The sequence below is a fragment of the Streptopelia decaocto genome (genome assembly GCF_964273445.1).
Source record: "Streptopelia decaocto genome assembly, chromosome: 2".
Classification (NCBI taxonomy): Eukaryota; Metazoa; Chordata; class Aves; order Columbiformes; family Columbidae; genus Streptopelia; species Streptopelia decaocto.
The window spans coordinates 63,356,885-63,384,658 of record NC_138655.1 but is presented as its reverse complement, the minus strand read 5'-3'; the positions used below and the strand labels follow the sequence as shown (position 1 = coordinate 63,384,658).

General features: G+C 43.8%; 1 protein-coding gene across 1 annotated transcript; it reads right to left on the bottom strand.

Annotated features, from left to right (window-relative positions):
* On the bottom strand, nucleotides 1-26,795 carry SCGN (secretagogin, EF-hand calcium binding protein; the record flags this gene model as incomplete). Its single annotated transcript, XM_082044538.1, has 11 exons — nucleotides 1-598; nucleotides 1,972-2,040; nucleotides 2,481-2,540; nucleotides 2,643-2,688; nucleotides 4,157-4,212; nucleotides 12,502-12,579; nucleotides 13,484-13,540; nucleotides 14,493-14,582; nucleotides 14,890-14,982; nucleotides 25,948-26,018; nucleotides 26,723-26,795. 11 exons carry the CDS (start codon nucleotides 26,793-26,795, stop codon nucleotides 470-472), a joined length of 822 nt encoding a protein of 273 aa, XP_081900664.1. The 3' UTR covers nucleotides 1-469.
* Between the last annotated feature and the right edge of the window lie 979 nt (nucleotides 26,796-27,774).

The following is a 27,774-nucleotide window of genomic DNA, read 5'->3' as shown; positions in this document are numbered from 1 at the left end:
ATACACTGTAGACCATCCAGTATTTTAAATGCACGAACAAAGCACGATGCTCACCAAAGTAATGACTTCACGCATAGGGTGACCATCAAAAACACCTAGTAGCTGCACTCTGAGAGCACTGATGGGGCATTTTTAAGGAGATGCTTGTCCCTATCCTACGGAACGGGCAGGGCAGCATTTCACAGGGGCAGGAGAAGAACAGCAAGCCCTTTTCTGAACAGCTGTTCTGCTCATGGGCAGAGACAGTGCTAAGAGGACCCACGAGTGGTGCCAGGGAGCAAAAACCACAAAGGGAGCAGGGGGACCCTCATGTGCAAATCCAGTTGTGCTACATCTTCATGCAGCCGCGGTCTAGCATGGCAGTGCAGTGCCCCTGCTCCCCACCACTTGCCCAGCAGCACGGACACACTTCTATGAGGAGCAGCAGGCAAATCTCACAAGGGAAACACAACCACGAGCACTCTCCCAGCTACGGATTCATTTTAAGCCCGAGACACAAAGCTAGTTCAGATTTCTGAATTTTCCCGTCCTTGTTCACGTCGCAGTGGTTGAGCAGGATCTGGCGGAACTTGTCCAGGTCCACCCCGCTAATGCTGGGCTGCAGGCGAAGGAGAAAAACAGTGTTGAGAGAGAAAATGGCTCTGGATTCCCCCAGCCCTGTAAAGCAGCGAGCAATGCAGTGGCAGGGAAATCCACCCAAGGAGGAGTGACCCAAATGGGCTGACTCCACGTCAGTTCATACACAGTGGGGAAGCAGAGAATGGGAAAAGGGTGTCCTGCAAAACCAGAAGGGGTATGGTTGGGTGCATGAGACTGTGAGTAACTGTAAGGAAATGTAACATGTTTTTTGTGCTTAATCAAGGCCACTAGTATCTGATCCATATCAAACAAAAGTCTGCAGAAAGGCAAGAAATATAGATCACTGCACTACTGGACCTGTGCTTTCATTTGGTTTCCTCGCTCAAACCTGCTACACAAGGAAAAACATATCATTGCTGTTGGCAAGCTACTGTTTTACAGGCTGTGCAGAAACTTAAAAATACCTTTAGTGGACGAATTAATGCTAAGGGCTTATTTACAGCCTACATTGTCTCAGTATGCTCTTAATGCTGTACTGCTGCTTTTGCTTCCTGGTCTCCCACAAGATCAAATTCACACACATACCTTGTGGTGCCCAAGGGCAACGCTGATGAAGGCCTTAAGGAAAGTACAACCTTCATTCTTTTGCACACACACATGCACAGAGCACAAAGCCAACCTCCCGCCTGTCCTCACACCCTTCCCTACACACCGTATGACCATAACATACACACGCAGCCACCAGCACACAGCTTCAGTCTCTGCTCTGCCAAATGGACATGGGAGCACAGGGATTCCTGTGTCAGGTCACATCGTGTGGGAACACAACAGCTCAGGCTCAGAGTGAGCCAAAGACAAGGCCATATTTGCATCAAAAGCTCTATCTCGGACTGCATCTGGAAACTCAAGGTAACCCAATGCAGATGGACTCTGGTGTCTGTAAGAAACTGGTAACACACTGGGTATGATGTTATTTACTAGAGGTAGAGCTCAAGACATTTTCAGGTGTAGCCCTGTGATGAGCTAATGAACCATGAGGTCGTGCTGGTGAGGAGCATATCCTCAGTGAAAACAGAAGAAAGAACCTCTGATGATGGCTCTGTGTTGATACAGTTTGTGATGCTGTAACATCTGCCTAATTCATAGTATGAGCTAGAATAGACCTTTCTTAAATACCATTGCTGAGTGAAGCTGTATTAATCTGTCAGGCAGGATTTCTGTGATACAGTGAAATGGTCAACCGTCAAATGCTGAGACCGTGAATTCATTTCTGCCACTGATCAAAGTGAAATCTGATTCTATGTTCTCACTAGCTCCTCTATTTACATAACTTTACCAAAACAAGCACCTTCCCCTCAGAAATACAGGGTATTAATTAACAAAAAGGGCTACCTTGACCAGTTCCATCATGTCTTTGACAAACCCATCCACTTCTGGGCCTTCAAGTGCTCCCGTTTTACTCTGAAAGATGGAAGAAATATCAAAATGCTCCATTAAGCCAAAACATGTTTACTAGTCAGTAGGTCCACCTGGTCACCAAGTTCCAAGATCCCTCCCTTTTGTTTTTCAAGGTGATGATGATGCAGATCGCAAGCTGACAGAGAGTGCGACAGCTAAAGCCACCACCCCTTGTCTATCTCTTGCATCTCCTGCAGAGGGATACGGTCAATGCAGCAGTGCCAGCAATGGAGATGGAGAAAGTAAAAATGGGTCCTTTGCCACAGGGTCTCTGAGCATCTTTCCCCTCTGCCCCCACCTTACCCCCAAAGCCTGGGCCATTTTGACCCATGGGCTCAGGCACAGCTGCAGCTCCTGAGTCACCCTCACAGCACCTACTGTGAGGAAGAAGTCTGAGCAGCGTATGTTAAATCTGTGTAATTTAAAGACCTCAAGGGACTCACAACATCATAGTGTGCAAAGATCTTCTCAAAATCTCTCCTCCTTTCTTCTGTGCTGCAAGCCTGCATGTGGAGAAGACAAGCAAATGAAAAATCATTCAAGTCTGGGTCCAGGTTATTTTAGCTGAGACGGGATCAATGCATCAAAAAAATAGTGCTACTTACATCCATTTTAAATTGAAGAAGGAAATTTTCCTGGAGTGACAGAATCCTGAATAGAAAGATTTAAATTATGATCTTTCCACTTTATCATCTGCACACAAACTATTCTGAACTCTTCTGGTTCGTAAAGCAAAAAGATTTCAGATTATAGGCCTTTAAAAGAGAAAATCGCCTGCAGGGTTATTTACAGAGGGCTGTTACAGGAACACATGCCTCCCTCTCTGTCTGACAGGAATGCTGGGCACCCTTTGGCTGACTGCAAATGTGTTTCTGAGCACAATTGCTTCTCCTAGAGCATTTCTGGTGGTCCAGCACAATGGAGGTGGTCAGCCTCTGAAGCCAGAGGTACCAGACAATCATTTGTTGTAACTGGATTGCTGCGCTGCATTAAAGGAAAGAGTAATTTATCACTCTCTGTTGGAGGGAGAATTGGTAGCTGTAAAAGTAAAGGATAAAGTAATACTGGCCTGAGTACCGAGACTGACCAAATCCCTCTCCTTTCACCTCCTCCCTCCCAAAGCCCCTCCTAACACTTTTAAAAGCTATTTTTCTCTCCATTTGTGCTGCCAGCCCCGAGCGGCTTAGACCCTGCGACCCAAGGCATGCTGAGTTGTGTCCACACCTTGGGCTGTGAGATGTGTTCAGACCAGAGGGGAGCCTCAATTGCCCTGAGTAATAGGGCATTAGGGAACCATATTTAAGATGGAAATGCAAGGACAAACCCCCTTATTCTCTATTCTGCCTCTATTTCTGTTTCTCTCTTCACATATTCAGTGGCCAAAGGGAAATGCCACAGGCACTGCCAGTTATTTCTGCTGGCATTCATTGTGATCCCAGGCAGAAACTAACAGTGGCAAACCAACACCTTTCTCCTCTCACTCCCCAAACAAGTGTTTCAAGACTGTACCTGCATGTTTAAAGTCCCGTCCAGTCACTGCATGTACGTTTACAGACAGAGACATACTCTCTATCTGCATGTAGTGAAAATCATATCTGAGGTATCAAGGGCAGAAAAGAAACAGAGGCCTGTACTTAAGTCCTCAGCTTCATTCCCAAGCATCTTCACCTTATCTCTCCAAATCCTTTCTCACTGCCATTGGCAAACTCCTTTGCAATAGCACTTTTTTTCCTTAAACAAGCAGCAAAAATTTGTTACAGTCTCTGTATGTGAAATAAATGCACATCTCTGACCCTGCTGAAGGGAATTGATATCCTTCTTTTGGAAAAACAGTACCACTGGCTGCTTCATCACCTCCTGAGGAGCATCGCAGAGGTAGCGCAGATCATGCCAGAGCATGCTGGTGATGCCCAAACAGGTCCTGGCATTGCTCAGTGTCACCAGCTATAGGTCCTCAAACTGTTACAATGGGGAACATGTGTTAGAGACCTGGGACACGTCCTGATTTAATTTGAAAGAAGGTAGAACTCAATTGCATGTCCCCACAGGGAGATCATTATCTTGCCTGAATCTACCATTGTGAGCTGAAAAAAAACCCATTAATATTATTAAAGCCCACCTTGCCAGGTCATTCAGGTCCAGCCGTCCATCTTTGTTTTTGTCAAAGATTTTCATCTAAAAATCAAAAAGAGAGAGATAAAATAAGCAATGTGGAAAGTACACATACAAAAAAGCCAATATATGTTTTGCTCTGCCCTCACCTCTGCTTGCTCGTGGTGTACAACGTCCTCTGCTAGCACAAAGTGCAAGGATGACACAAGAGCACAGCAAAACTATCCTGCTTTCTGACAGCAAAACCCAAGCAATCAAATACCAGCACCGGTCCCTTCCTGCCTTACGCCAGGATTAAGACAGGTCTCCAGCGAGTGCCCTAAATACTGGCCTTGCCATGGCCCCTGAAAAAAAGTTGAAAAAAGCTAGGCACTTCTGAACACTTCCAGGCCGACACCATCCTTACCTTTGATTGCTGCTGTGGCTACTAAGCATCTGAGGTGCAAATGTCACCTCCTGATAGACTCTTAGGTCAGGGTTTTATGCTGCTAAAGCCAGTGGGCTTTGCTTGGCTCAGAGCCTGCTGATGGAAAGCGTTAAGACTCAGAAGAAGATTGAGGCTGCCAACGTCAAGAGGTTAATCTGCGTGAATACAAAAGCTAGCCTTTTCTTAATATTATGTTTTCCTTAATATGATCTTTTCAATGAGTCACCACCAGACATTATTTATTTATCTATTTTATTTGGTACAGTGTTTCTCTGCAAGGCACAAATAAGAGTCTGTTACAGGGAAAAAGTAGATGTTTAATGGCTTGCAAACCTGAATAACTTATGGCTCTAAGTTCTATAAAATAATGTATTCCATGTGGAAAGAATAATATTTTACTAAGATGGATTGCAATTCTTCGTCAGATACTCAGTAATGGAATATGCTTTGATCTTACCTTCATGAATCTTATTTGTTTATTTAAAGGTTATAAGTAACCAGGTCGCTACAAATCTTTGGTGCAATTAATTGCATACCTGCTGGAGAAGGCCCATACCAGTTCCCACCTCGGGAGGCTTAGAGGGAGAGGACCATCCTCTATGACACAGCTTGACCCTTTGGGAGCTCCGGGCAGAACCAGCAGCAGGTCCCCAGCACCTCCCAGCAGTGAAACTGGGGCAGAGCGTGACGTGTACATGAGGTTAGGTATCACCTGGAGAGCTGCCATTTCTCAGCGACCCCTTGCATAAATATCATGCCTATTTTGTCAGGTTTGACTCCTCCCTGCCCCTTGCTCGAGGCCAGGCATCTACACTGAGGATGGTGAGCCTATGGTAACCCTTTATTGTGCTGGGTTTAGGTAAGATTCTGCACTGGGAGTTTATTCTGTTAGTTATTCTGTATGATTTACACTACTGAGGTCTGGATGGGATTTTTGAGGAGCACTTGATATGGGTTCACTTTTCCTCCTACTGAAAGACAGTGTAAGACTCTTATGAACACCTGAAGGCTCATATTGAGATACGTGGAAAAACCATATCCTGAAAGCCATGCACATGCTCAGTGACATAAAGAAAGCCACTTTCCTGTTTCATTTGCCTCTGCAGGGTGTGTGCTCTGTGCAGAGCCACTAAATGACAGAAGAAAGACCTCTGAAATCTTTCTGCTTCATTATCAGTTTTCCAGCTGTAGCACAGACCCCATTAAAACACATTTAACTGAAGAGATAGTACATTCTTTAGTGGAACACCTAATGAAAAACAACATTCTCAATCAATTTGCTTTGTTTGCACGCTCTCTCTAACATTAAACTTCCATTGGCTGACCATGTCTACTTATAGCTAACCAGCTCCCCTCTCTGATCTCCTTCCCTCAGCTCTACTTTTGCAATACTGAGAGAGAATCTTCGTGTTTTCAAATTATTTGGCCTTTTTCTGCAACAAGCATCCTGAATAAAATTTTCAAACACTTGCCATATTTTAATTGTCCATACCAGTCAACTGGAAAGAAAAAGTCTGTCTGGAAGAGCTAGGCTGAGCTAATTCTTCTCTAGTGACTTCCACATGAAATATAGAAAACATGTAGGGAAGACAGAACAGCGTTCACCGAATTAGTTCAGGTACCATGGCTAATAAGATAGACCTAATCCTATTATTTGGACAACTGGAGCTCATGCTACATGGCAATCTTGGCCTGCATTGCTCAGGAAAAGCCTGGGGAAATGTTTATAAATTAAACTTTCAAATTTCAAGCATTGCTCTAATCGGCTAATTGTGTACATAAGTACAAAAAGAATGACAGAGGGTACCCACCTCATATGACAAAGCATACATCACGATAGAAGGAGATATTTGGAATAATTATGACATGGTTTCTAATTTAAACTTTTGCTTTTACACACCAGCTTGATATATTAAAATTGATGGATTTTCAGTTTACACTCTTGAAAGGTATATTTATGCTGCCAGGCTGATATGAAACAGTGTGGTTAAGGATAAGGTCTGGCATGTTTACGTAGTACTCAGTATTACTAAAAGCTTTGTTGCATCCAGAAGTATGCTTTATAAAATGATGCATTTATTTTACTGTCAAACTACCCCGCATTTTAAAGTGTTTTCTCAAATTATTTCAGTAGCATTTTAATGGCAAGGCACCAGGGAAGTCTTAGTTCTGTTTGTTTGAATGTTGCCCATGCACTGAGGCAGACAGAGCATAAGTAAGAGCTGGGTTTGCAAAATAAGAGTTGTTACATCTCAGTTTTTTAAGTGCAAAATCAAACCTGCTATTAGCTTTGAATGCAGCAAAGGAAATATTTCTGCTTTCCCAGTCCAGTGTTGGAAGGAAGGTCACTGAAACTCCAGGATATGAAAACACACGTGTTTTGAAGAGGAATATAAGATTATAAATCTGAATTATTTTCCATGACAGAGATAAGGAAAGAAGTAAACAACCAAAATAAATAGCTATGTCATCAGTGGAGTCACTAAAGCATGCTTTTAAACCTTCTCTGGTCCTTATTCTTTGTGTGCAATACAGTGTTTTCTCCCTCAGGTAGGACACAGAAAGAGTCAACTCTTGCCTGACATCATACTCTCACAAATATATACATTGGGGACATCTATACCCAACAGCTGTAACTAAAATTGGCCAGTGAGCACAAAAGTTATTGAGGGTGTATGCAGACAGGCACATGCCCAAGCTGCAGGGCTGCCTATGGCTTCTTTCCTTAGGGAAGGACAGGAAACAAAGGGTTTTGCAGTGACAGGAGGGACCTGTGGCCAGCAAGTCACCCCGGGGATGAAAGCTCAGTGTTCAGCCCAACCAGAGACCAGACTGCCTGTGCCATCTAGATGAGTTATTTAGTGCAGGATTTCTAAGAGTGTTTTGATTCCTAAAAGACCAAGGCGATATCTGCTGGGGTTTTCAAAAGCCTCCAGGCTCTTGACTTCTGGTGGTTTTGATCTTCAGAAATGAAGTTTGAGCTTAAATGGGATTTTCTGCTTCCCCTGGCTTATGCCACAGCAAGTGTGGAGTAAAACTGGAGGTGACAGCACTGCCGGGATTAAGTCTAGAGGGGACATGGGAGGCAGATTTCCCTCCATTGTGTTTGTGATCCCTCTCAATCACACACAGCAAAGCCACCTTTCAACAGCGAGAGGAATCACACCCACATGAAGCCAGGAGGAACCTCTCTGGGGATGATGGGGGGAGTCCCACAGTGGCGGCTGGTGTTTGGTGATGTGACGGTTCCAGTGTCCATGCATCACTGGAGATGCAGTCTCCTGGGGGTCAAGGCATCCTTATGGAGCCACCTGGGAGAGAGGCCATCATGGACCACTACCAGGAGAAGGGATGCACTACTCCTATGTGTACACTCAATGCACATCCTCCTGAGGGTATACTCAACTCCTATCATATTTCTAGGGCTTTGGGAATTTAGGCTTTTTTGAATACAACAAGGATTTGTCTTTCCATTATGCCATTTCTTTGGTATTCATAAGAGACTTCATTAACACAGGTAAGCTAGCTTGGCCAGTAAGGTGTTCAGGGGCTAAACCACCTGGATTTTCCATGCTCTGACTTTTTTTCCCCCATGTAAATACACTGGCAGTGACAAAGAGTACAGACAGACGGACAGGCTGCCACAGCCAAGACATGACCATACTGAGCCTCTAGCATTGTCCTCACAGATGGGACAGGCAGTAGCCACAAAAGCACCAGTAATCCCTCCAATGCTCTCCCCATCTGGGAGAACTTCTATATTGACTTCTCTGGGGCTAAAATATTATCCTCAGCCATCTTCATCTACTAATTTTCAAATGCTGTAATTCATTACCATAGCTCCTTGAATTTTTAGTCACTGCACTGACACTATTGCCTCCCTAGGATTTTAACTTGTGGTGGGCAAAGATGATACGCTGTTTTGGGAGGATTTTTCCTCTACATTTTGCTGAAATATAATAATTCTCGGATTAAAGGACTTTTTAATACTCAGTCTGACATTATCAACATAAGGGAATGCAAAAAGTGAATGTCTGTGTTGCATGTGCATCTGTTTCGGAAGTATATAGGACTTAATTTGCTGAAGTTTGCCTCAGTAATGAATTTTCCTTGCGTGTGGCTTGCAGACATTGGGATTACCAACTAGAAGTAGCATGCTGCTCTCTGAGAAGCTATGAACTATCAGTGTTTCTATGAACAAGGCAATAACATGCCAAGTGGAAAAGTTGAGCAAGAATTTTGTTCTTACAGAAGAAAAAATGTTGAATACTTAATTTCATCAAAAACTATGTCTTAAATCTGGTTCATATTCAGGCAGTTGCAATATTTTGCTTAAGTACATACCACACACAGGTATGGAAACTGTCACTCATGGCAAAATGTCAAATGCACATGTGAACTCCATAGTCATGGGGTGACATTTCACCAGGACCCAGAAGACTAAGAACAGCTTAAGTCTGGGAGGCTCTGGGGAGGTTGAGAGGGACTGGGAAAGGTTGTTGTATTACTGTCATCCTCCATGGCCTCCTTCTCATCCTGGAGCAGTAAGGGGGCAAATTTTTGTTTCTCCAGCATGTGCTGCTTCAGGAAGGCAGGCTATTCTCATCATGCTACTGAAAACCTTAATTTCCAGCTATGCCCACCCTGTCTCTCAGAATATACATTGCAGTATCCCTGAAGCATCTTCACAAAGCCTGAAGAAGTGCAGAGCAATACAGGACTTTGCTTCTGCCTCCAAGCACCTCCATGCCAACAGCTCTCGGTCTATACCAACAAACCCGCAGACTGTTTTCAAGGATTCAGAACTGCACATGACTATGTATCTTCTCATGCAAGTGAGTACATGTGAATAAATATTAGTATACACTTACTATTAATACAAATATATATGTATGTAGTCATGAAAACTAAGAAGAACTGTGCCTGCAAGGGAGCTTCCTCAGCACAGGGTTGCTATTTAAATTGCCTCATGAAGAGTCTTGAGAATTCAAATGTTCTTCTTTCATTACTTTCCCTAGTAGCTTTAGTGCTCCTTAAGATTTGATTTAGAGGACTCAAAGGGCTTGTGCAATGCCAACACGTTCACTACCTGTTTTCTTCCCAAGGTCCATCACTTGTTAATCAAATCCCTCATCTATATCAGTGTTCTCTGAAGAGGGGATGTCAAGGTCACAAGGAAACAGAACAGCCTCTTAAGAAATGGCTTCTAAGCAACCTGATCAAGTGATGTTGCTCTCTGAAGATAAACAATCTATTCCAAAAGGAATACTTAGTCCCTCTTCCCAACTTCTTTTTTATGTGGTGTAAGATGATTAATGGCTGCATAAGTAAGTGGCAAGTAGTTGGCACATCCTGGTCAGTGTGCTGTCTGCTCACACCTCTCACAAGCCAAAGCTGCAAATACCGAGCACAGAATCACAAACTGCCTTTTTTCTTTTTTTTTTTTTTATTTTTTTTTCCCTTGTGCCTGGGCTAGCTTCTTTAAAATGATAATTTCTATATTTTCCCCTTTATCCCTATCTCCAGAAGGCTCTAGGGTCCACTCAGTGTATCAGTAGCTGCTTAAGATGCGTGCAGCTGGCTGTGGGTGTACAGAAAAGAGGGCAGAGAACTGTAAATTCCTATGGAGACAGATGGGTTTATGGCTCCTTAGGAGGCAGCTTGTTTCAACCAAATGTTATTACAGCAGCACTTGAAAGCCCTAAGTGGGATAGATGGGTAACCCTGAGAGACCCTGTAGCTGTGCACAACAGAAACAGGTTCTTGTCCCAAAGACCTTGAGGTATAAACAGAGAAAAGGTGGGAGCAAAGTAATAGGGAAGAGAAATATAAGTATTTCCACTCTGCACTAAAGGAATTGGTGCTACTGGTTGGTGAATATATCAAAGGCAGGCTGCAAAAGGCTCAGGAATTAAATGTGTGATGGCCATTGTCCCCCTGCTTTCCCAGACAACAGTGATGGTGACAGGTCCCATTGAGACTTTACACTTGAGCATCTCCCCACTCCATGTGGAAAGCAGAGAGCTCTCATCGCCTGGGGTTTTGACCTCATGCCTTTGCTCTTGGCTCCTTGAGTCACTTCTTCTCCCTTTGTGATTCAGCACTGCAAACTTTAAGACTGAATCTCTCTTCCCTCCTTGTGATTTTGCCCAACTATTTCAGACAGGTTCCCATGCACTCACTTTGAGCTACTTTATCTGCTACTGTGGTGATGCTCTCCACATGGATACTTTGCCGTGATGTACGGAATTCATATCCTCTATTTTATTACAGAATATCACAGGGTAAGATTGCACATGCAATATCACACTCTGCCTCAACTGTTGGGATCAAATGTGTTTATAAACATCCCTGATCTTCAGTTTATAGCAAAGAATTGCAATAAGGGGAAAAAAAAGAAAAAAAAAAAGGATATCTGCCATATCTTAATTTTCTAATAGCTGTTAACATCCCTGATTCTTTTGGCATAGCAGCTTTGCAAACTTTTGTCCTCATGAGCCAGATTTGCATTTCAGATCATAGATTTTCCCAGACATATGCAACATCCTTTTTCTCAGATAAAATCTTGTCCTCCAACATAGAGACTAAACTGCCTCTCCAAAGATACAAAGCCACTCTATAAAAAACCACGGGAATAGAAACCAGACCTCCTGGCTCTCAGCCCTGGCCATGACCAGGCCACATCAATATCTAGCTGCTTTGGGACAGCAGAAATTGCTGGTATTTCTGGGGAAATTATTGGCAAGGGAAAGAAGTTGGAGGAAATGAACCACCCAATGTCTACAAGCTTAAAACTGCATGTTTCCCAGCACCTGATCAGAGATTAGCCACTGGGGAAGGAAACCTTAATGGAGAAGCACAAAAGCTATTTGCTACCTGCAAGCACTACCAGGAAGGTTTTAGTTCTAGCTGTAGTTTATGGGGTTTTATTGTTTTCAAGCTCTGTGAGTTGGAAAATAGTTTCTGTAGCTTGTATTCCTCTCCCTTCACTGTCCTATAAATATGAAAATAAAGTATGCCGTCTTCTGTAATGGTACAGTTTTTCACTTTGCTCTAAAGGGTCACATTTCTAGGCACAGATACATCTTGCATATACAATTTGGTATTGCAAAATATATGGGCACCTCCTCATTTGCTTGCATACCAAGCTGTTCTTCAGGTACAAACACAGATTTTGTGCCAAGAGTCAAGGCAGTCCCATCTGAAAATAATTTAGAAAATTGCAATAGTAGATATCTCCTGGTGGAAATCAAATGATACCCTTGAGAATGATACCAGAAATGAGCTTTTTTTTTTTTCTTTTCTTGTTTTTAGATGGTTAAATATAATAAGTTGCTCTGAAATCCAGGTGACTGATGTTAAACTTACACCAAATATTATGTTGTTGATTGCAGGCAGAATAAAAGCTATATTGTGATAGGGCAGGGGAAGAGTTGAAGCTTTCAACCTGCCAGCATTTCAGGGAAGCAGCAGGGAGCCAGCAAGGCTTGCTGGGCTTTGCAGAGCAGAAGAGCTGGATACCTGCGTGTCTTGGGAGCAAAAGGATTTGCTAGGAGGGAGGGGGGAAAGCAGCTGGAGATCTGGCTGAGGCTGAACATACCCTGAAGAAGGATGCACCTCAACTACTTTTTTTTTTTTTAAATGGATTTGCAGCTCAGTTTGCTTTGGTGCAAAGTCAAGCTATTTTCTCGTAATAAACAGTTCAGCTCAAAGCAAAAAATATGTGAAATGCTGTTCACAGCTGATGTCCAGTGTGGTGAAAGAAACAGCAGCAGCATGTATGCTAGATTTCCACAGGGATCTCTTGAGAAAAAGCACCTTTTGAGAGGGCATCATCTGTGGCACCAAATATGCAAACATTTACCCTGAAGGACACTTCTAGGTGGAATAATAATCTAAACAATATTAACATTATCTTTTCTTACCATGGTGTCAGTATATTCTTCCAGCTTTGCTTCAGTAACCACCTTGCTATGCTGCAAAAAGAGGTCTCGCAGGAAATCCTGTAAGAAGCAGAGAGTAAAATTTGACTCTTTAGAGTAAATTCAAGAAATAGCAGTAAGAAATTCAATTCAAATTCAGCAGGATTACATGAATCTAATTTCACATTCCTGATCGGTACTAGTGCATTTTGCATAGAGTTCACATTTTTTCAGTTGAAACATTTTTTAAAATAAATTAGTAAATAACTAGATTTTCCCAGATCAGGCATGATGGAATACACAATAATTCACCCACTAAATAAATGAAAGATAACATAAGTCCTGCTGTATTTGCTAAGTGATCTCAAATCAAAATAGTTGCCATTCAGCGAGACACTTAAACATCCACCCATGTCACCGGTGGGGAACAGGTTGGAGCCACATGCCAAGAGGTCAACACAGGGTCTGCAGCCCTGGGATGGATCTCTGTGCCCAGCTGGCTGGAAGCATTTGAATTAGAGTTTCTGAACAGGCTTCTGCCGCAATAGCCTGAGCTTTAAAAAGAAATCAGTGTTCAAAAATTCTGCAGGCTCAGGAAGAGGTTGTGAAGAAATCCCATTAATAAAACACAATGGCTTTGACTTGGTTTAGCTAGGAGAGACACATGCACAGAGCCAAGGTGAGACAAGTTTGGGGGACTCCTTGGGTGCCTGGGGGACCCCAAGACAAGCAGGGCCATGGGTTGAGGCAAGGGGGAAACAGGACACCAAGGGCAACAGCAGAGCATCCTCTCTCCCATCAGAGTCCTTGCAGCGGTGCCAGAAGGCTGGAGGGTCCCCAATCCTTACACTCGCCATGAACAACCTAGAAATGTTGTTCATCAACCACACAAAAAGGCAGCAAATCAGTAAAGCTGATGGAAAGGCTCCCAGTGATATCAGTGAGCTGCAGATTGAGCCCAAAGAGACTTGTTAGAGTAACTTACTTTGAGCTCGCCAGCTGAAATAAATCCACTGCTGTCAGCATCGTAACTGCGCCAGATCTGAATGGACATAGATTGATATGGCAACATAAATATTGCAGTTAATCATTTGCTTGGGTGAGATATCATAAAGATTCAAATCAGGACTTCCTTAATGAGCAAGCTGTTGCATTATCCAATGTTTAATTAATTGTAGATGAAATGAAATAAAATAAACTTTCCACACAATAGTTTTTATTTGCATTTGGATGCTATACATGTGACATGTTGCTATTACATATTTGATGCAGAAACACTGTCTATAAAAGGAAGAAAAGACTAAGAAAGCACTCCACATTTCTTACATAATTCATACAGGCAGCCTCTCTTATTGCTCTGGGTAATTCAAGGCTGTACACAACTGGCCATTCATCTGCAGAAGCCCCCAGTTCAGATGTGAAATAAAGGTAACTTCAAGAAGTCTTGGAAAATTTGAAGTTCTGTTCTGGGAGACTTGTGGGCAGAGTAGGAAGGAGATTGGGCACAGTTAAGAAAATCTTATGGGCTTGTGCCCCTCAGCTGGTTCAACTTAGGGAGATTTCCACTCCACATCCTGCCAAGCTGATGCTTCAGGATAAAATGATGCTTAAAATGTGCCAGATCTACCCTCTTGGTCTATGCCGTGCTGTGGGTGAGGAGCTGCAGGTTTGGCTGTAGCTCCCAACAAGGCTGAATTTATCGGTGAGTAGGTACTAAGTAAAGTTTTGTCTCTGGTGGCATGACTGATAGGTGGCTGAGAGCATTTGGGAAGTGTAATGAACTCTCCAGGTGCCTTTGGTCCAGTCCTAGCTACTACTTCTCTGCTTTGCTGGTGTATAATAATGTACAACCTTCTCTACCTGAGCAGGTCAGAACGTGTTTCGTTGCCACAATACCCATGTATTTCCTATACTGTGTTCTACAGATGGTGGAAATGTATGTATTGAAGAAGCTGTTGATGTGTGAGGGGAAGAGACAACGCAGAGACACAGACCCGCATGAATTCCACGCTGTTGTCCAAGGGAGTTTCCCGTCGGAAAAGCAGCAGAAAGTTCTCATCATCTGGCAAGACCATATTTGCAAGCTGGAAAAATACAAAACAAACAAACAAACAAAAATACAAAACCCAACCCAAACACAATAAAAAAACCCAATCCAAACCCAAACCATGAAAGTAAAGACAAGACTTGGGTGGCTGCTGACCCAGTATGGGAAATATAAGCTGAGTATGTTGTTGCCTTGGAAATAAACCCCAGACCAAGATATCTGACTGTGGTAGTACTCCATGACTCACATCCTCTCCACCCAGGTTTATCTCCTAAATCTGCTCTAGGTCCTAATTATCTCTCCTTCTATAAAAGAAGTCCTGTGCTGGGGGTGGAGGGAGATACCTCTTGGATTTCAAAGCGTGCGTCTGTGGTGGCATCATGGGCAGACATGAATTGCTCCTTCATCCTCTGAACTTTTTCTTCTGTGATGGTGTTCTGCCATGGAGAAAACAACACATGCATTAAATCTCTCCTCACTCACAGATAACCACCAGGATCATTGCATCCTTACAGTCAAGGGCTAATACTTCTAAAAGCCCACAAACACACCACCTTGGATGAATTTTTGGCAATAAAACCTATGCATAGCTTTGTAGCAACTGACATTTCAGTTGGAAGACCAGAGTTTGAAGACCCCAAAATATTTCAGTGTCACTTGCTTATTTAGGCAGCTGTTCCTACTATACCACAGGGATTTGGGTTTTTTGAGTGTGTATTACAGTGGTTGCCACACTGCTCATTTTCATCTTGTGCTATTCAGGAAGGTGTCCTTATCCTTGAACTACATCCCTGTAGTTCATTAGATCATCAGCCTTGAAAGGTGTCACTGGAGCTAGATTGTTGCTTATTATTGCCTGTCAACCGGTTCAAGATCTGGCACCGAGCCCTGTCAGTGTTTCTGGTTAATAGCAGGGAATTTCAAGCAATTCACATTCTCTATGCATCTGCTCAACCCCATAATCAATTTATATATAGTGAGGAGTTTTCAGGACTTGACAGGTTTTATGTTTTGACAGGCATTGCTGTGACAGGTGGAATATAATGCTAAGCATTAGGTTCATCAGGCATGATTTCTTTATCTTAGCAGTAACCTTTATGGTACCTGGTCTGACTGAGCTACACAAAGTACAATTTCCCCAGGCTTCTGGTCAGATGAGCATTGTGGCTGGGCTGGGAAGCTCCCCAGTTAATCTCTCCCAGGCAGAAATGAAATCCAACATTTCTTCCTTCACCCACACTGACCAGGTCTTGGGTCCTCTTCTGGTCCTGTCAGAGATGGGCCTCTCTGGAAGGAGAGGAAGGAGGATAACCCAGACCGGCTCTTGGCACACTTTTGTAGCATCTTTTGCAAGAGAATAAATTAAGCTTACCTTTGAAGAAAACCACTTCAAGGATTTTGTCATCTCTATGTCCAGGTTGAGTTAGGACCGTAGCTGTGTATTCCTGGATCTAACCCAGTTTCTCAACCTTTCAGCTACTCTTACAGGCTCATGAGGTTGTACAATCCCTTTCTTAATACTGTGACAGAAGACCATGAGTGACTTTCTCCAGATTACTCAGTGCATACACCAGTGAAGCCTGCCTGGCTGTTCAGAAGCTGAACAAATGTGAATCTCTTAGGAAAGGACGCTCTCCATTGCCCCATCCTGGTGGAGTGAACAGAGGGTGTGCATGGTCTGCATGATGCCCTGGACGTAGCATGTCCAGGCCTCAGACTATTCACTGCCTTACATCCTCCTTTAAGCCCAGATTCTGCAAAACCTGAACTAGAGCAGCAATTGTGCTGCTCTGCAAAAAGTTGCGTGGTGTAGAAGGAGATTTTTCTGTGAGGTTGGTCACCTCTGGTCAGAGTAACATGGCCGGGCTGCACAGGTAGCAACTGCAGCTCATGTTCTCACTTTGGATGGGTATTGAAACCATCACACTGGAAACCGAACATGACTCATGCCCCCAAAACTTCCTTGGCTGTGCCCACATTCAGTAGCAGCCAGGTGACAACAGCAATTTCCAGCTGCTCTCAGGTGTCACTGCTGCGCAGCCTTTGCTCAGCAGCAGCTGCCACAGTCAGTGATGGAGATGTAGAGACACACTAGGATGTCACGGATGACTTGAGCAAAAAGAAAACAAGATATCTTCTGCTTAGGCTTGTTAAGGTAAGACCTATCTTTGCACCCACTTTGTCACCACCTATCCTCACGAGTTTAGATATGACTGATATTTGCAGCCTTAATTTGCTTGAAGTAATAAGAGAAAAAATATATCTATAGGTAGATGGATAGGTATTTAGTATGACTAATCATTTATTATATAATTGAATTCACCTTACTTCAAAGCAGACACAGAGCTCATGAGCACTGATCTCCACAAAGTCATTATGGGCTTATACAGAAATCATTAATAGCATTGTCAGTGAAAAAGATCCTACATTGAAATTGGGGAAGAAAGAGTTAATTGGCTTTGGATTAGAAATGTCACGTCGAAATAACCAAGAGGGAGATCTACTTAGAACAAGTGAAACTCCTTTGTCAAGAGTAATGCAAGACTAGGGTGTGCTAGATGATGTAAAATTTGGCAATCTGGGAGTGGGAATGAGAGGACGGGGTCACCCATGTGGCTCTTTGTAGGGCAGGTGAGGCACAACCGTCTGAGGCATCCTTGGGAAACAGCACCAAGGGCTGTCAACTCCCAGAGATGATCTTGCAGAAACATGCCCGAGGTGGTGCCTCCCAGGGCATGTCTGCAGGACGCTCCATCCCCGTGGTGGTGCCCAGCAAGCCCTGGGTGATGCTCATTGCTGGTCCCCTGGCTGTGGGCATCGGGGGCACAGAACACCGATGGACACCACACACATACTGTTCTCTTTCCCCTTGGCATTATAACTCGCCCTCGTGCTATTTAAATTGTCTTCTGACGGCACCTTGATGCTTTGAGACACCTCCCTGGTGTTAGGGAAGCCTAGCAGTTACCAGCTTCAATAGGCTTGCAAACTACTCTGAAATTATCCTCCTCCGTGCCCAGTAGGATAAGTTATTTCTGAAACGATAATCATAGCTGATATTTGAAAAGTGTGCTGCAGAGTTCAGGCTAGTCATTTGTTAAGAAAGCTTATGGCTCAACTTTGTGTCACCTATTCACCACCACATCATTGAGCTTTGTCTGGCAGCAACATTATTATCTGCATAAAAATAGAACTGCCTCTTTTTAAAGTTATTTTTAACTGATTTAAACTATGGGATACATCAAGTAAATATGCAAAATATTTACAGTATTTACACAGCTCCAACAGGTTTTAGTCCAAGGGGTTACACTACAGTGTTTTTTTTTTTCAAATTAGACACTCTCTGATCATAAATACTCTACTTATGAAACACAAAACCCAGTCTTCACTCTCAAAAAATAAAAGAAAAGTAAAAGATACTGTATAAATTGTCTTTCCCAAGATGAGGTCTCCCTAAAAGGGCCTGGGCAGGGATGCATCAACAAGCTGGTGGTGTGAGAGGCCATTTCTCACTCAGCACTGGGGCCAGGGCTGAGCTGGGATGCTGGGGCAGTGAGGGACTGCACAGGGGCATCAGTCTGGCTGGGGGCTACAGGGACCCCCTCGCTGCCCCATCCGCCCTGCAATGGGGTTGCTGAGGGGAGGCCAAAGGTAAAATCTCAGCAGCCCTCTGGTCAAGAGGTCTGATTTTTTATTCTCTGCCTTTGTGCTCCTACAAATATTTCCTTGCCTCCCAGATGGGAGCAAGTCCTATGGCAGAATGAGAAAGATCTGGAGCAGAAGAGGAGGAAGGGGAAACCTCCAGGCAGGGACACGCAGGGATGAATGGCATTTACACAGAAATACAGGTGTTGCACCAGTGCTATGACCACTGGTTTCCCTAGGAAATTTGTTTTTCCTTCCATCCCTTTAATGATTAACTTGCTGTTCAACTACAGATTGCAACAAGCAGGAAAGCCTGAAAGTCAAACACACTCTGCTTTTGAACGCAACAGGCTCACATGCCATTTATTCAAGCATTAAGAACAAATCACAGGAGTAATAAAAAAAAAGAAAAAAAAGAAAAAAAAAAGAAAAAAAATAAAGCAACCATACAAATAGCAAAGGTACAAATTTGTGCCTCTTGTCTCTATGCGCTGGGGCTGGCAGAAATGGCTTTGCAGCAAGTAAACGGCTGTAGCTGAGCAGAGCTTGTCTTATCAGAACTCATGCTGTTTTAACTATGTTGTCCATCTCAAGCGCCAGATCCCTCCTCAGTTTCAAAGGCTGGCAAAGCTTCCTCAAGTTTTCACTGCTTGGGCTAAAATTTTGCAGATTTGTTAGCAGCTAGCTGAAATTTCCCTTTTGTGAAAGTTTAAGCAAATGCTCTTGCATGCTTTCTCATAGCTGTCTGTATGGGGAGCCCTTTCTTGACATTCCTTGTTTTCCCTGCTGCATGTACCTCCCTGAGTTTCTGGAGGAGAATTTAATTAGGAGGTAATAGCCCCAATTGACAGAGGAGCACAATTTCCTCCTGAATTGCTGCCTAGTTAAGGTAGAAACAGCTATAGAGATGCTCACGTTTAAGCATCAATCAGCACTGTAATGAAGAGGATTCCCTGCCACAGTCAGGAAAACATACATAAACTAGGACCTGCCTCCAGTTTTGGTCAGGGTTGTGCTGAGGAACTGTGTGGTTGCTGGAAGTGCAAGTGCTTGGCTGGGAAGCAAGACAAGGTCCTGCAGCAGAAGTAAACCCCCAGCAGTGACATTCCTGATGCTCATTTAAGGGGAAAAAAAAAAACCCTCAACCGACTGCTAATTTCCGTGAAATATGAGCTTCATTGGACTATAACGATGATGGGAGCTAGCCTGGAGCAGAGGGATGCTTTAACCCGTTTTCAGGCTGCTTCATAGGAGTTGTAAAGCTTCAGCTGCCCTGGTCCCTCACAGGTTGGGTGCTGTGTGGTTTCCAAGAGCTGATGCATGTTCTTACTGTCCAATCAAGGAAGAAGTCCTTACTACATGCCACGAGGGGGAGGCCAAGTAATTTCTGTCCTCAGAAAAGCACAGTTTAAAATATTGCCGTGTCTTTGTCCATATATTTCTTAGGGTTATGGAGCAGAGCTCTTACTATGGATGCTGTTCCACAGAGTTTTGCAGATAAAAGCTTCTATACTTCAAGTTGCCATAACAAATGAATTTTCTGCTTTCTTCTTTCCATGTCCAGTCTTCATCTTTCCTTTTGTGATAACCCTTTACAAGTAATTAGCATCATAAAGGTAATCTGTTTTTTAATACTATATGTAATAATGGGAAGGGTTGCTCAGATTGTTTTTAATCTGTCCAGCATTTAATTTCTTTGTCATGATTGGTTATGACTCTTGGCTGTAATTTGTCTTCTTTGTTAACCCATTCCTTTTTTATTGTCACACTCTTGCCCTGTGCTTTCTAATTACGTTTTTGCTCCTTAAGGGATCCATGTGTTTGGCAGCATCTTGCCTTGATGGAAAGACAACTATGAGTCATTTATTTTGGGAGAGGAAAGTGAATGCATGGAGCTGTATGGAGACTTTCCTACTTGATGAAAGGAGTTGTCTCATTTAATTTCTGCTGATCAAGACAGTGTTGTCTAAATTGATTTTTTTTTTTTCCTTCTTGACATGATTTTTGGAAGCAAGCCACTACATTGATAAGGGCATAAAAAGCAAGAAGAAACTAAATGAGATTATTACAACCTGTTTCTTGAAAAAAAAAAAATGAAGCTTATCTGAAAATACTGGCTTGAGCACATGTTTCTCCTAACAGCAATTCAGCCAAATTTGATAGGAGGGCAAAGGGTCCTAGAGATATCAAGTTCCTACAAGATCTACCAAAATAAATTATGGCTGCCAAGAATGCTAGCTGGAAAACTAACTTGACAACTACTACCATGCCAAAAGCCACACAGCACAGACAGGAGGCCAGCAAAGACCAGATGAGACGTCTGTAACATAAGCTTTTAACTTGGAAGAAGAACCTTTTTCTTGCCAAACATTTTTCCTTTAAATCCCATAGCATTAAGAAAACCAGTCACATGAATGACTTCATCCATGGAGTTGTACATTGGATTGCCTGTATTAGTGTGAGATTTCACCCCCCAGCTCCTGGACTAACTTCTAATTTGGGCCAGTCTTGCGTACTTAACTGCAGTGCTACCACTTGAGAATTTGGCCCTGTATTTTGATTAGGATTTACTGTAGTCCTACATGCTACAATAGATGAGAGCTAATCCTGTCATTCTGTGTTGTGTTTAGCTTATTTTTTTGGCTCTCTTCAGCACATGTGTGGGAAATATTTTTTTCATGTAGAAGACACCAGCAACCAACAAAGGCTATTACAGCCTTCCCTGTGACGTTACAGTTTTGTGTTTGGGGTTTGGAGAAGTTGTTTGTTTTGCCCTTTCTGCTAGGATGAAAGTTTTTTTACATGTCTTTGGGCAATGAAAACACAATATGCCTGGTTTGTTTGTTTGTTTGTTTATTTGTTTTCCCATCGGCATGTTGAGTTTACATTTAGAGATACTTCCAGGCACTTGCAGTGCCCTGCCTTCATGTGCAGGAACAGGAATAGGAACTAGTCAGGGTAATCAAGGCTGACAAAAGCCACACCTAAAGGAATAACTGCATTTGGCAATAACCAGAATCATAGAATGGTTTGGTTGGGAAGGGACCATAAAGATCATCTAGTTCCAGCTCCCCTGCTATTGGTAGGGATACCTTCCACTAGACCAGGTTGCTCAAAGCCCCATCCAACCTGGCCTTGAACACTCCCAGGGATGGGGCATCCACAGCTTCTCTGGGCAGCCCGTTCCAGTGCCTCACCACCCTCATAGTAAAGAATTTCTTCCTTATATCTAAATAATCAGGATCAGCTCAGGGTTTAGATTTCTGAATTAGTCTGGAGGAGGATGCAAGACTAATGCTTTCTGCTAGAGGTCTTGTTACTTTTGACCTGCTGGTCACCACAGACCTGGTCTGTGATTTGGGGTCTCTTGGGGTGGTAAAACATAGAGGAAGTCTGCTTTGGGTGGCTTTAAGGCTGACTATTATTTTGGCCATGAAACTTCATTTGAATGACTAGCTGCTGGATTCCTGACTATAAACACATAATTTAGTTAGACAACACATTGTGCAAGGTCAGGATGAAGTGCCATAGTAGTTGGAGGCTGCTCATCTTCTTTGGAAGTAAAAAGCAAAGACAAAACCTTTATGGCTATTCAGGGTGAACTCCTGAAGATTAACTTCAGTCCCTTCCAGTTATAACTATCCAGGAGATTTTGAGGCAGGGGGGTTATAACAAAGCAAATACCTGTCTTGCCTGATCAAATTTACATTTCAGAAATCGTTATACATTGCTTCTTACACCCTTACAGCTAGGTGAGTGTAACAAACTTTTATCTGAAAGTCTTCTGTCTTGTTTTGGTATGATGCAAGCAAAGTGAAATACCTTTCTCTGAGCATAATGGTAATGTACATTTCCTTCTATATCTGCCCAGAGATCATTTGTGTTACAGAAACTTTCAGTAAAACACCAACTCAAAATTTATAGCCACTCATCTACAAAACTTTTCTTGTCTAATTATTACAACAATATACATAGAGCTTTGTTAAAACTATAGCAAAGAGAAAGCAAGGAATATCCTAAATGATCTCTATACAGAAATAAAGGTGTACAGCAATATAAGAGAGAAACGCAGGGGCTGTAGTTCCTGTTCCAATAAAACTACCTCTTCAGTGTTGAAAGAAACTGTTATTTTCAATAAGTTTTCACCTCAGCATAAAAACTTTAAGAAAATGCATGAAAAGATGCCCATAGTGTAGAAGAAAATGGTTTGTGACTGAGTAGAAGATGCAGCCATGCAGCAGCGGGTTAGAAGGTGGAGGGCCAAATGGTTAGAGAGAAGTCACTGGAGTAATAACAGCAGCAGATGGATAATGCCATCAGTTCACAAACCTGTGCTAGTGGTTGACCAAATTATTTTTGATTCTGCCTTATGTCTCCCAAACAAACAAAACCACTTCACAGAAGACCCTCCAGCTGTCGGAGGATTTATATGAACTTCAGTCCATCAGTGTCATAAATCCCCCATCTTTCACTGAAGCCTCATATGTACAGAAATAAAAGTAATTTTCTTAGAAATATAGAATAGAATAGAATAGAATAGAATAGAATAGAATAGAATAGAATAGAATAGAATAGAATAGAATAGAATAGAATAGAATAGAATAGAATAGAAGCGAAGTTGGAAGGGACTGACAGCAACCATCTGGTCCAACAGCCTGACCACTTTAGGGCTGACCAAAAGTTCAAGCTTGTTATTAAGGGCATTGTCCAAATGCCTCCAGAAATCACCCATTGCTGGAGAAGGAGAAGCAGAAAGCAGCATTTAGGTTTTGGGTTGGTTTATAGTAGGTCTAACTTGGTTGCAAAGTTTCCCCTTCCCCACCGCCCCTGGCAAATTCTTGATGGTTCAATAAAAGATGATGAATTAGCCTCCCTTGCTGGATGGTATTTCAAGTTCCCTTCCTTGCTAAGAGCCATCAGAAAGAGCTGTGCCTCTCAGCTTCCCACCAGGCTCCCTTTTGCATTGTTTTCCCAGCTGCTCCCATCCCCTGGCATTTAGTGTCAGCTGGGGATGCCGCAGAGTAGCTGGGAAGAAAAACAGAGCTGAAGAACTATGGTGGTCATTAAGAAAAATAACAGCTTAGGGAGTGCAGGCTGAAAAAATATAATTATGAAGCCATTCACTATTCAAGGAGAGACAACTTCCAGTGCTGATAACATTATTTATCACTTGTATAGCACTTCTGACACAGTCACTAATTAATCCTTGCAACACATCTGGAAGTTATGCCAGTGTATTACTGTCTTCTCCTTTTACTGTGCAAGGAAACAGAGACATTAAGTGCCCAAAGAACAAGTAAAGGTCAAAACAAACACTAAAGCTGTGAGATACTCTGTCCCACCTCACTGCTTGTATCACGAGGGACACTTTCTTTCTGTAGGATGGTGAAAACCAGTGCACAGGGGATCCTTTACCCCTCTCACTAGAACCACAGGTCTGTACAACATAGATCACCTGTCAAAGAGAAAAATGGCTCAACGTTCTAAGTACAAAGGTAGTAGAGGCCTTTGTGTAATCCAGTGCTAGGGAAGCGGGGCAGGGGACTGCTCTCAGTCTCCGAGGACAAAGCTCCCCTTGGGTTTTCTGCCATGGAGGCAGACCGCTCTGCCTGCTGCCTCCTGGACAGGCCACCCTCTTGTCCCTACACAACCATGAGAACCAAAACCAGGCTGCTAACAAAGGGAAACAAGGCAACATGTCATCTGACCACTCAGCGTAGTACTGTTTGAGGAAAATGCTGCCCAAAACGGGCAAGAAAATCAGGGGAGAAAACAGAAAAATACTTGAGAGCCTTTTTGAACAGCTTGGCAGTTAGTGAGCACCATCTTCCAGAATTAGCCTGTTCTGATTAATAGGAAGAGAGGGAATTTATTCTTTCTTCATTCAATTTGTGTTAAGCTTTTTCTTTCAATGGCAACACCTAGACAGCAGAAGCAAAGGAGATACAAACCATGTGAGGGTGCTGGTTTAAGCTGGAGTCATCTGAGCAGTGACTTTTGGCAATCAGTGAAACTGTTCTCAGTTTCTTGGAGCAGAATAGTTCATTGCTAGAACACCCTCATTTTGCACGTTCTGTGTGTTGATACCTAACACAGTTCTCACCTGTATCATCACAACCACAAAAACTGCTGCAACACACCAGGTTTGCAAGCCAGCTGGTGTGATGCTGTCTACAAAATCTCATGTGAGGGATGTGCAAGGGCAGCTACTGGCTAGAGTGGGGCTGGAAAGCTTCCTCCTGGCCTCTCCTCATTAGGAAGCTGCCTGAGGTGTGAGATCCCCACCTAAAATTTGGGTTTGTCACCAGCTACAGCTCACTCCTGAGAGCCCCACTTGGAGGTCTCTTGCTTCAGTTAATTGCTGCAGCCTTGAGCTCTGCAGCTTCATTTTAAGCCTCTTCTTCAACATCTCACATTTGCTGTCACTGGGTTCATTTGAACATGCTTTGCGTTAGTGTTTCAATAACCCAGGACTAGCAGCTCCCAATTTCATCTTTTGTTCCTGGGTAAATGACCATGAACTTCTCAATTTATCTTTAAAGCAAATAAAACAAGATTGAACAATAAGCACTAGGAATCATTAGGGACACAGAAAAACTGATTTGAAGTCTTTTTACATGTCTATCTGTTCATCTAACCATCCATGCTCAAGAAAGACATTTCTGCAGAAACTGCCAATATTTCAATCCAAATTTACCTGCAAATTAAACAAAAACGTGCTTGAAAAATTATTCACAGCTTCTATTTTTTTATTGTAGCCCCAAAGATTGAAGAAGCCTAAATGGATTTTAAGTATAATTCTGATTTTACACTTGATACTCATGAATTTATGCCTTTTATCAGCTACCTTTTCCCTTTTTGTTAATTACTTTTTGCCTAAAGGAACTGTTTCATCACTGTTTTTTGGCATATCCTCTCCTTCCATTTGGAAGATGCTTCATCTTTTTTTTCTTCTTAGTTTGGCACACTATGTATAGTGAAAATGTTGAGCCCATTATCAGAATATATACTTTACATACTTTTGAGCAGCTGACCTGAGTGGCAGGATTTCACCTTCACTGATGGTGACAGTCAAAGGCAACATATAACCTGGAGCTAAGGAAACCAGGCCCCAGAAATTTTTGCGCAACTTCTGATAGAACTGAGATGCAGAGAGTGGGAGAGGAGAAATTCTGCCAAAAAATAGGAAAGAAAACCAAGGAAAAAACCTAGAAGCACTTGATAGACAGGTCTTGACCTTATGAGCAACAGAAGTGACTGTTGCTTAGCTTCTAGCCATTTTCAGCAATACAGATGCATGCCTTCTTCCTAAGCACCATTTAAAAATAATGACAGTTAAAAATTGACCTTGGAAAGAAACCTATCATATTAACAAAACTAATCAGCTTGAATAAATGATCACCTTTGTCCTCCTCCTGGCCCTGCTGCACTGTGTGCCAGTGCTTTTTCAGTTGTTTCTATTCAAGGGCAGTAAATTACTTTCTCTCCAGGCTTCCAACCAGCCCATTCAGCTGGTTCCAACTGCAGCCTCACCGTGACGGCAGCTGGTGGACTGAAAACAACTGATCAAATATCTCAAGTGACTGTTCTTGTTATTGTACCTGCTTAAATGCCACCTTGTTGCCAAGAGAAAAGCTCTTTACCTCGGAGATTGCTAAGGAAGCCAGCAATCGGAGAACATCAAATACAAACCACTTCTCATCATTATGACCTTTTTGCTTAGACTTGATGCACAACTAATGTGGTGCGGAACTTACCTCTGGTCCCAGTTTCTCCAGGAGATGGTGAAAAAAATTGTCAAGCTCCTTCCCTTCTATGTAACCGTTGTCTAAATAAAAGTCAAATATATTAATGGTCAGGCAGCAGTGCTTGAGCTCTGGGAACCACATAATGTGCGGTGTGCAGGGGGTGTGATGCTGCATGATAGGGGTCTCATCTGGGGGCCCTGCCTGCCCGCTCTGGGGGTTTCATATCCAAATTGACCATTTTGCTTCTATGTGGATGCTGGGCACAGTGCTGCGAGGCTCCCTTAGAGTCTGCATTTAGTTGACTTTTCAGAAACAAACCTCGCAAACTGGGACCTCAAGAGGGAACAGCAGAAGGAATGGGGAGGTGATGAAAAGGCAAAAACTTTGGGGTGAAAAGGGGGATTTTCAGACCTGATATGAGGGCATAATGAGGAGGCAGAGGGGGGCTCTGAAACACCTGCAGGACCCTGTCAGGGTGAAACTTGGACATGCTGGCAGGCACTCATTCATGCAGGCACCCGTCCACATGTGCAACCTCCCAGGCATCCCACACTGCACCCAGACCCGTACAATCACCCTCCCCCTCACGGGGCACCCACCCACGTGGGCAGCCCCTACATGCCACCCACCCAGACGGGCACCCCTCCACCCCAGCACCCGCGCACACAGCACCCACCCGCCTGGGCACCCTCTAAGCGGCACCTCTGGCGGGCACCCACCCGCCTCCCCCACCCCATGAGTCCCCCCACGCGTGTCCCCCCTCCCACCCGCCGGCCCCACTTGCCGTCGGCGTCGAAGCGTCTCCAGGCGCCCAGAAAGGCGGCGGCGTCCAGGCGCCCCGCGGCGCCGCTCTCCATGGTGCTGCCGCCGGCGCCCGCCCCGCGTAGCCCCCGCGCAACCACCGCGCCGACCCGCTCGGGCTCTGCCCGCGTCCCGCCGGCGGCGGCGGCTTTGAGGGCGGCGGCCCCGCCCCGGGGGCGGCTCCGCGGGGGGCGCGGGGGAAAGGTCCCCCCAGGGGTTCGTCCCACCCGCCCCGCGGCCGGGGCTGCTGCAGCTCCGCCGCCCCCCGGAGCCGCCAACCCCCGCCCGGATCCCACCCGTTGCGGGTGCTTCGGGCGGTCACGGGGCAGGACCCGTGTCTAAATTGGGCTGCGCTCCGGCACGGCTTTGAGCAAGACGGATCTCAGGCTTCCCAGCCTGTTTCTCCAGCCGACCCCACAGCCACCTCTTAAAAAGAGCCGTACGCCACTTGCAGCCAACCTTTAGAGTTTCTAAACTGCCCGAAGGAAGGTAGAAGTGCCTGCGGGAAACGTTTGCTAAAACTTGTAACTCCTCGGTTTATGAAAACGAAGCATCAGTAGGTGCAGATCTCCCACTTTCTTATCCTCCCCCCCTGGTATCAGGAGGGTTTCCCTTGCAGGATTGAAGAGCCACAGAATGAAGATGGATGCAAATCAACACCCTCTTCCTCCTGTGATACTAATCAAAAGAAGAAACCTTGGGATTAGAGGTCTCAGTGCTGATAGAGAATGGTGGATGTTTATATTCATGATGTGAATGTCACCTGCATATTCATCTGCAGTGATTTCAAGTACCTGGGACTGGGCTCTGTGCCATTGCAGTCGTGGTGTGTGCTCCCAGAATAATTTCTATCAACTTTCTTATCTCCTTTGAGATCCCTTACAGACAGTTTTTTTCCAGTTTGATTTTAATTTGATACATGTATTTCGATTTTATGCAAATACTGATTTCTTTAGAGAGGCCCTCAGAAGCAGAGCAGAAAAGGCTTTTAAAAAGTATTTTAGTTTGCTGTAAGCAGGCTCCTATTTGATCAAA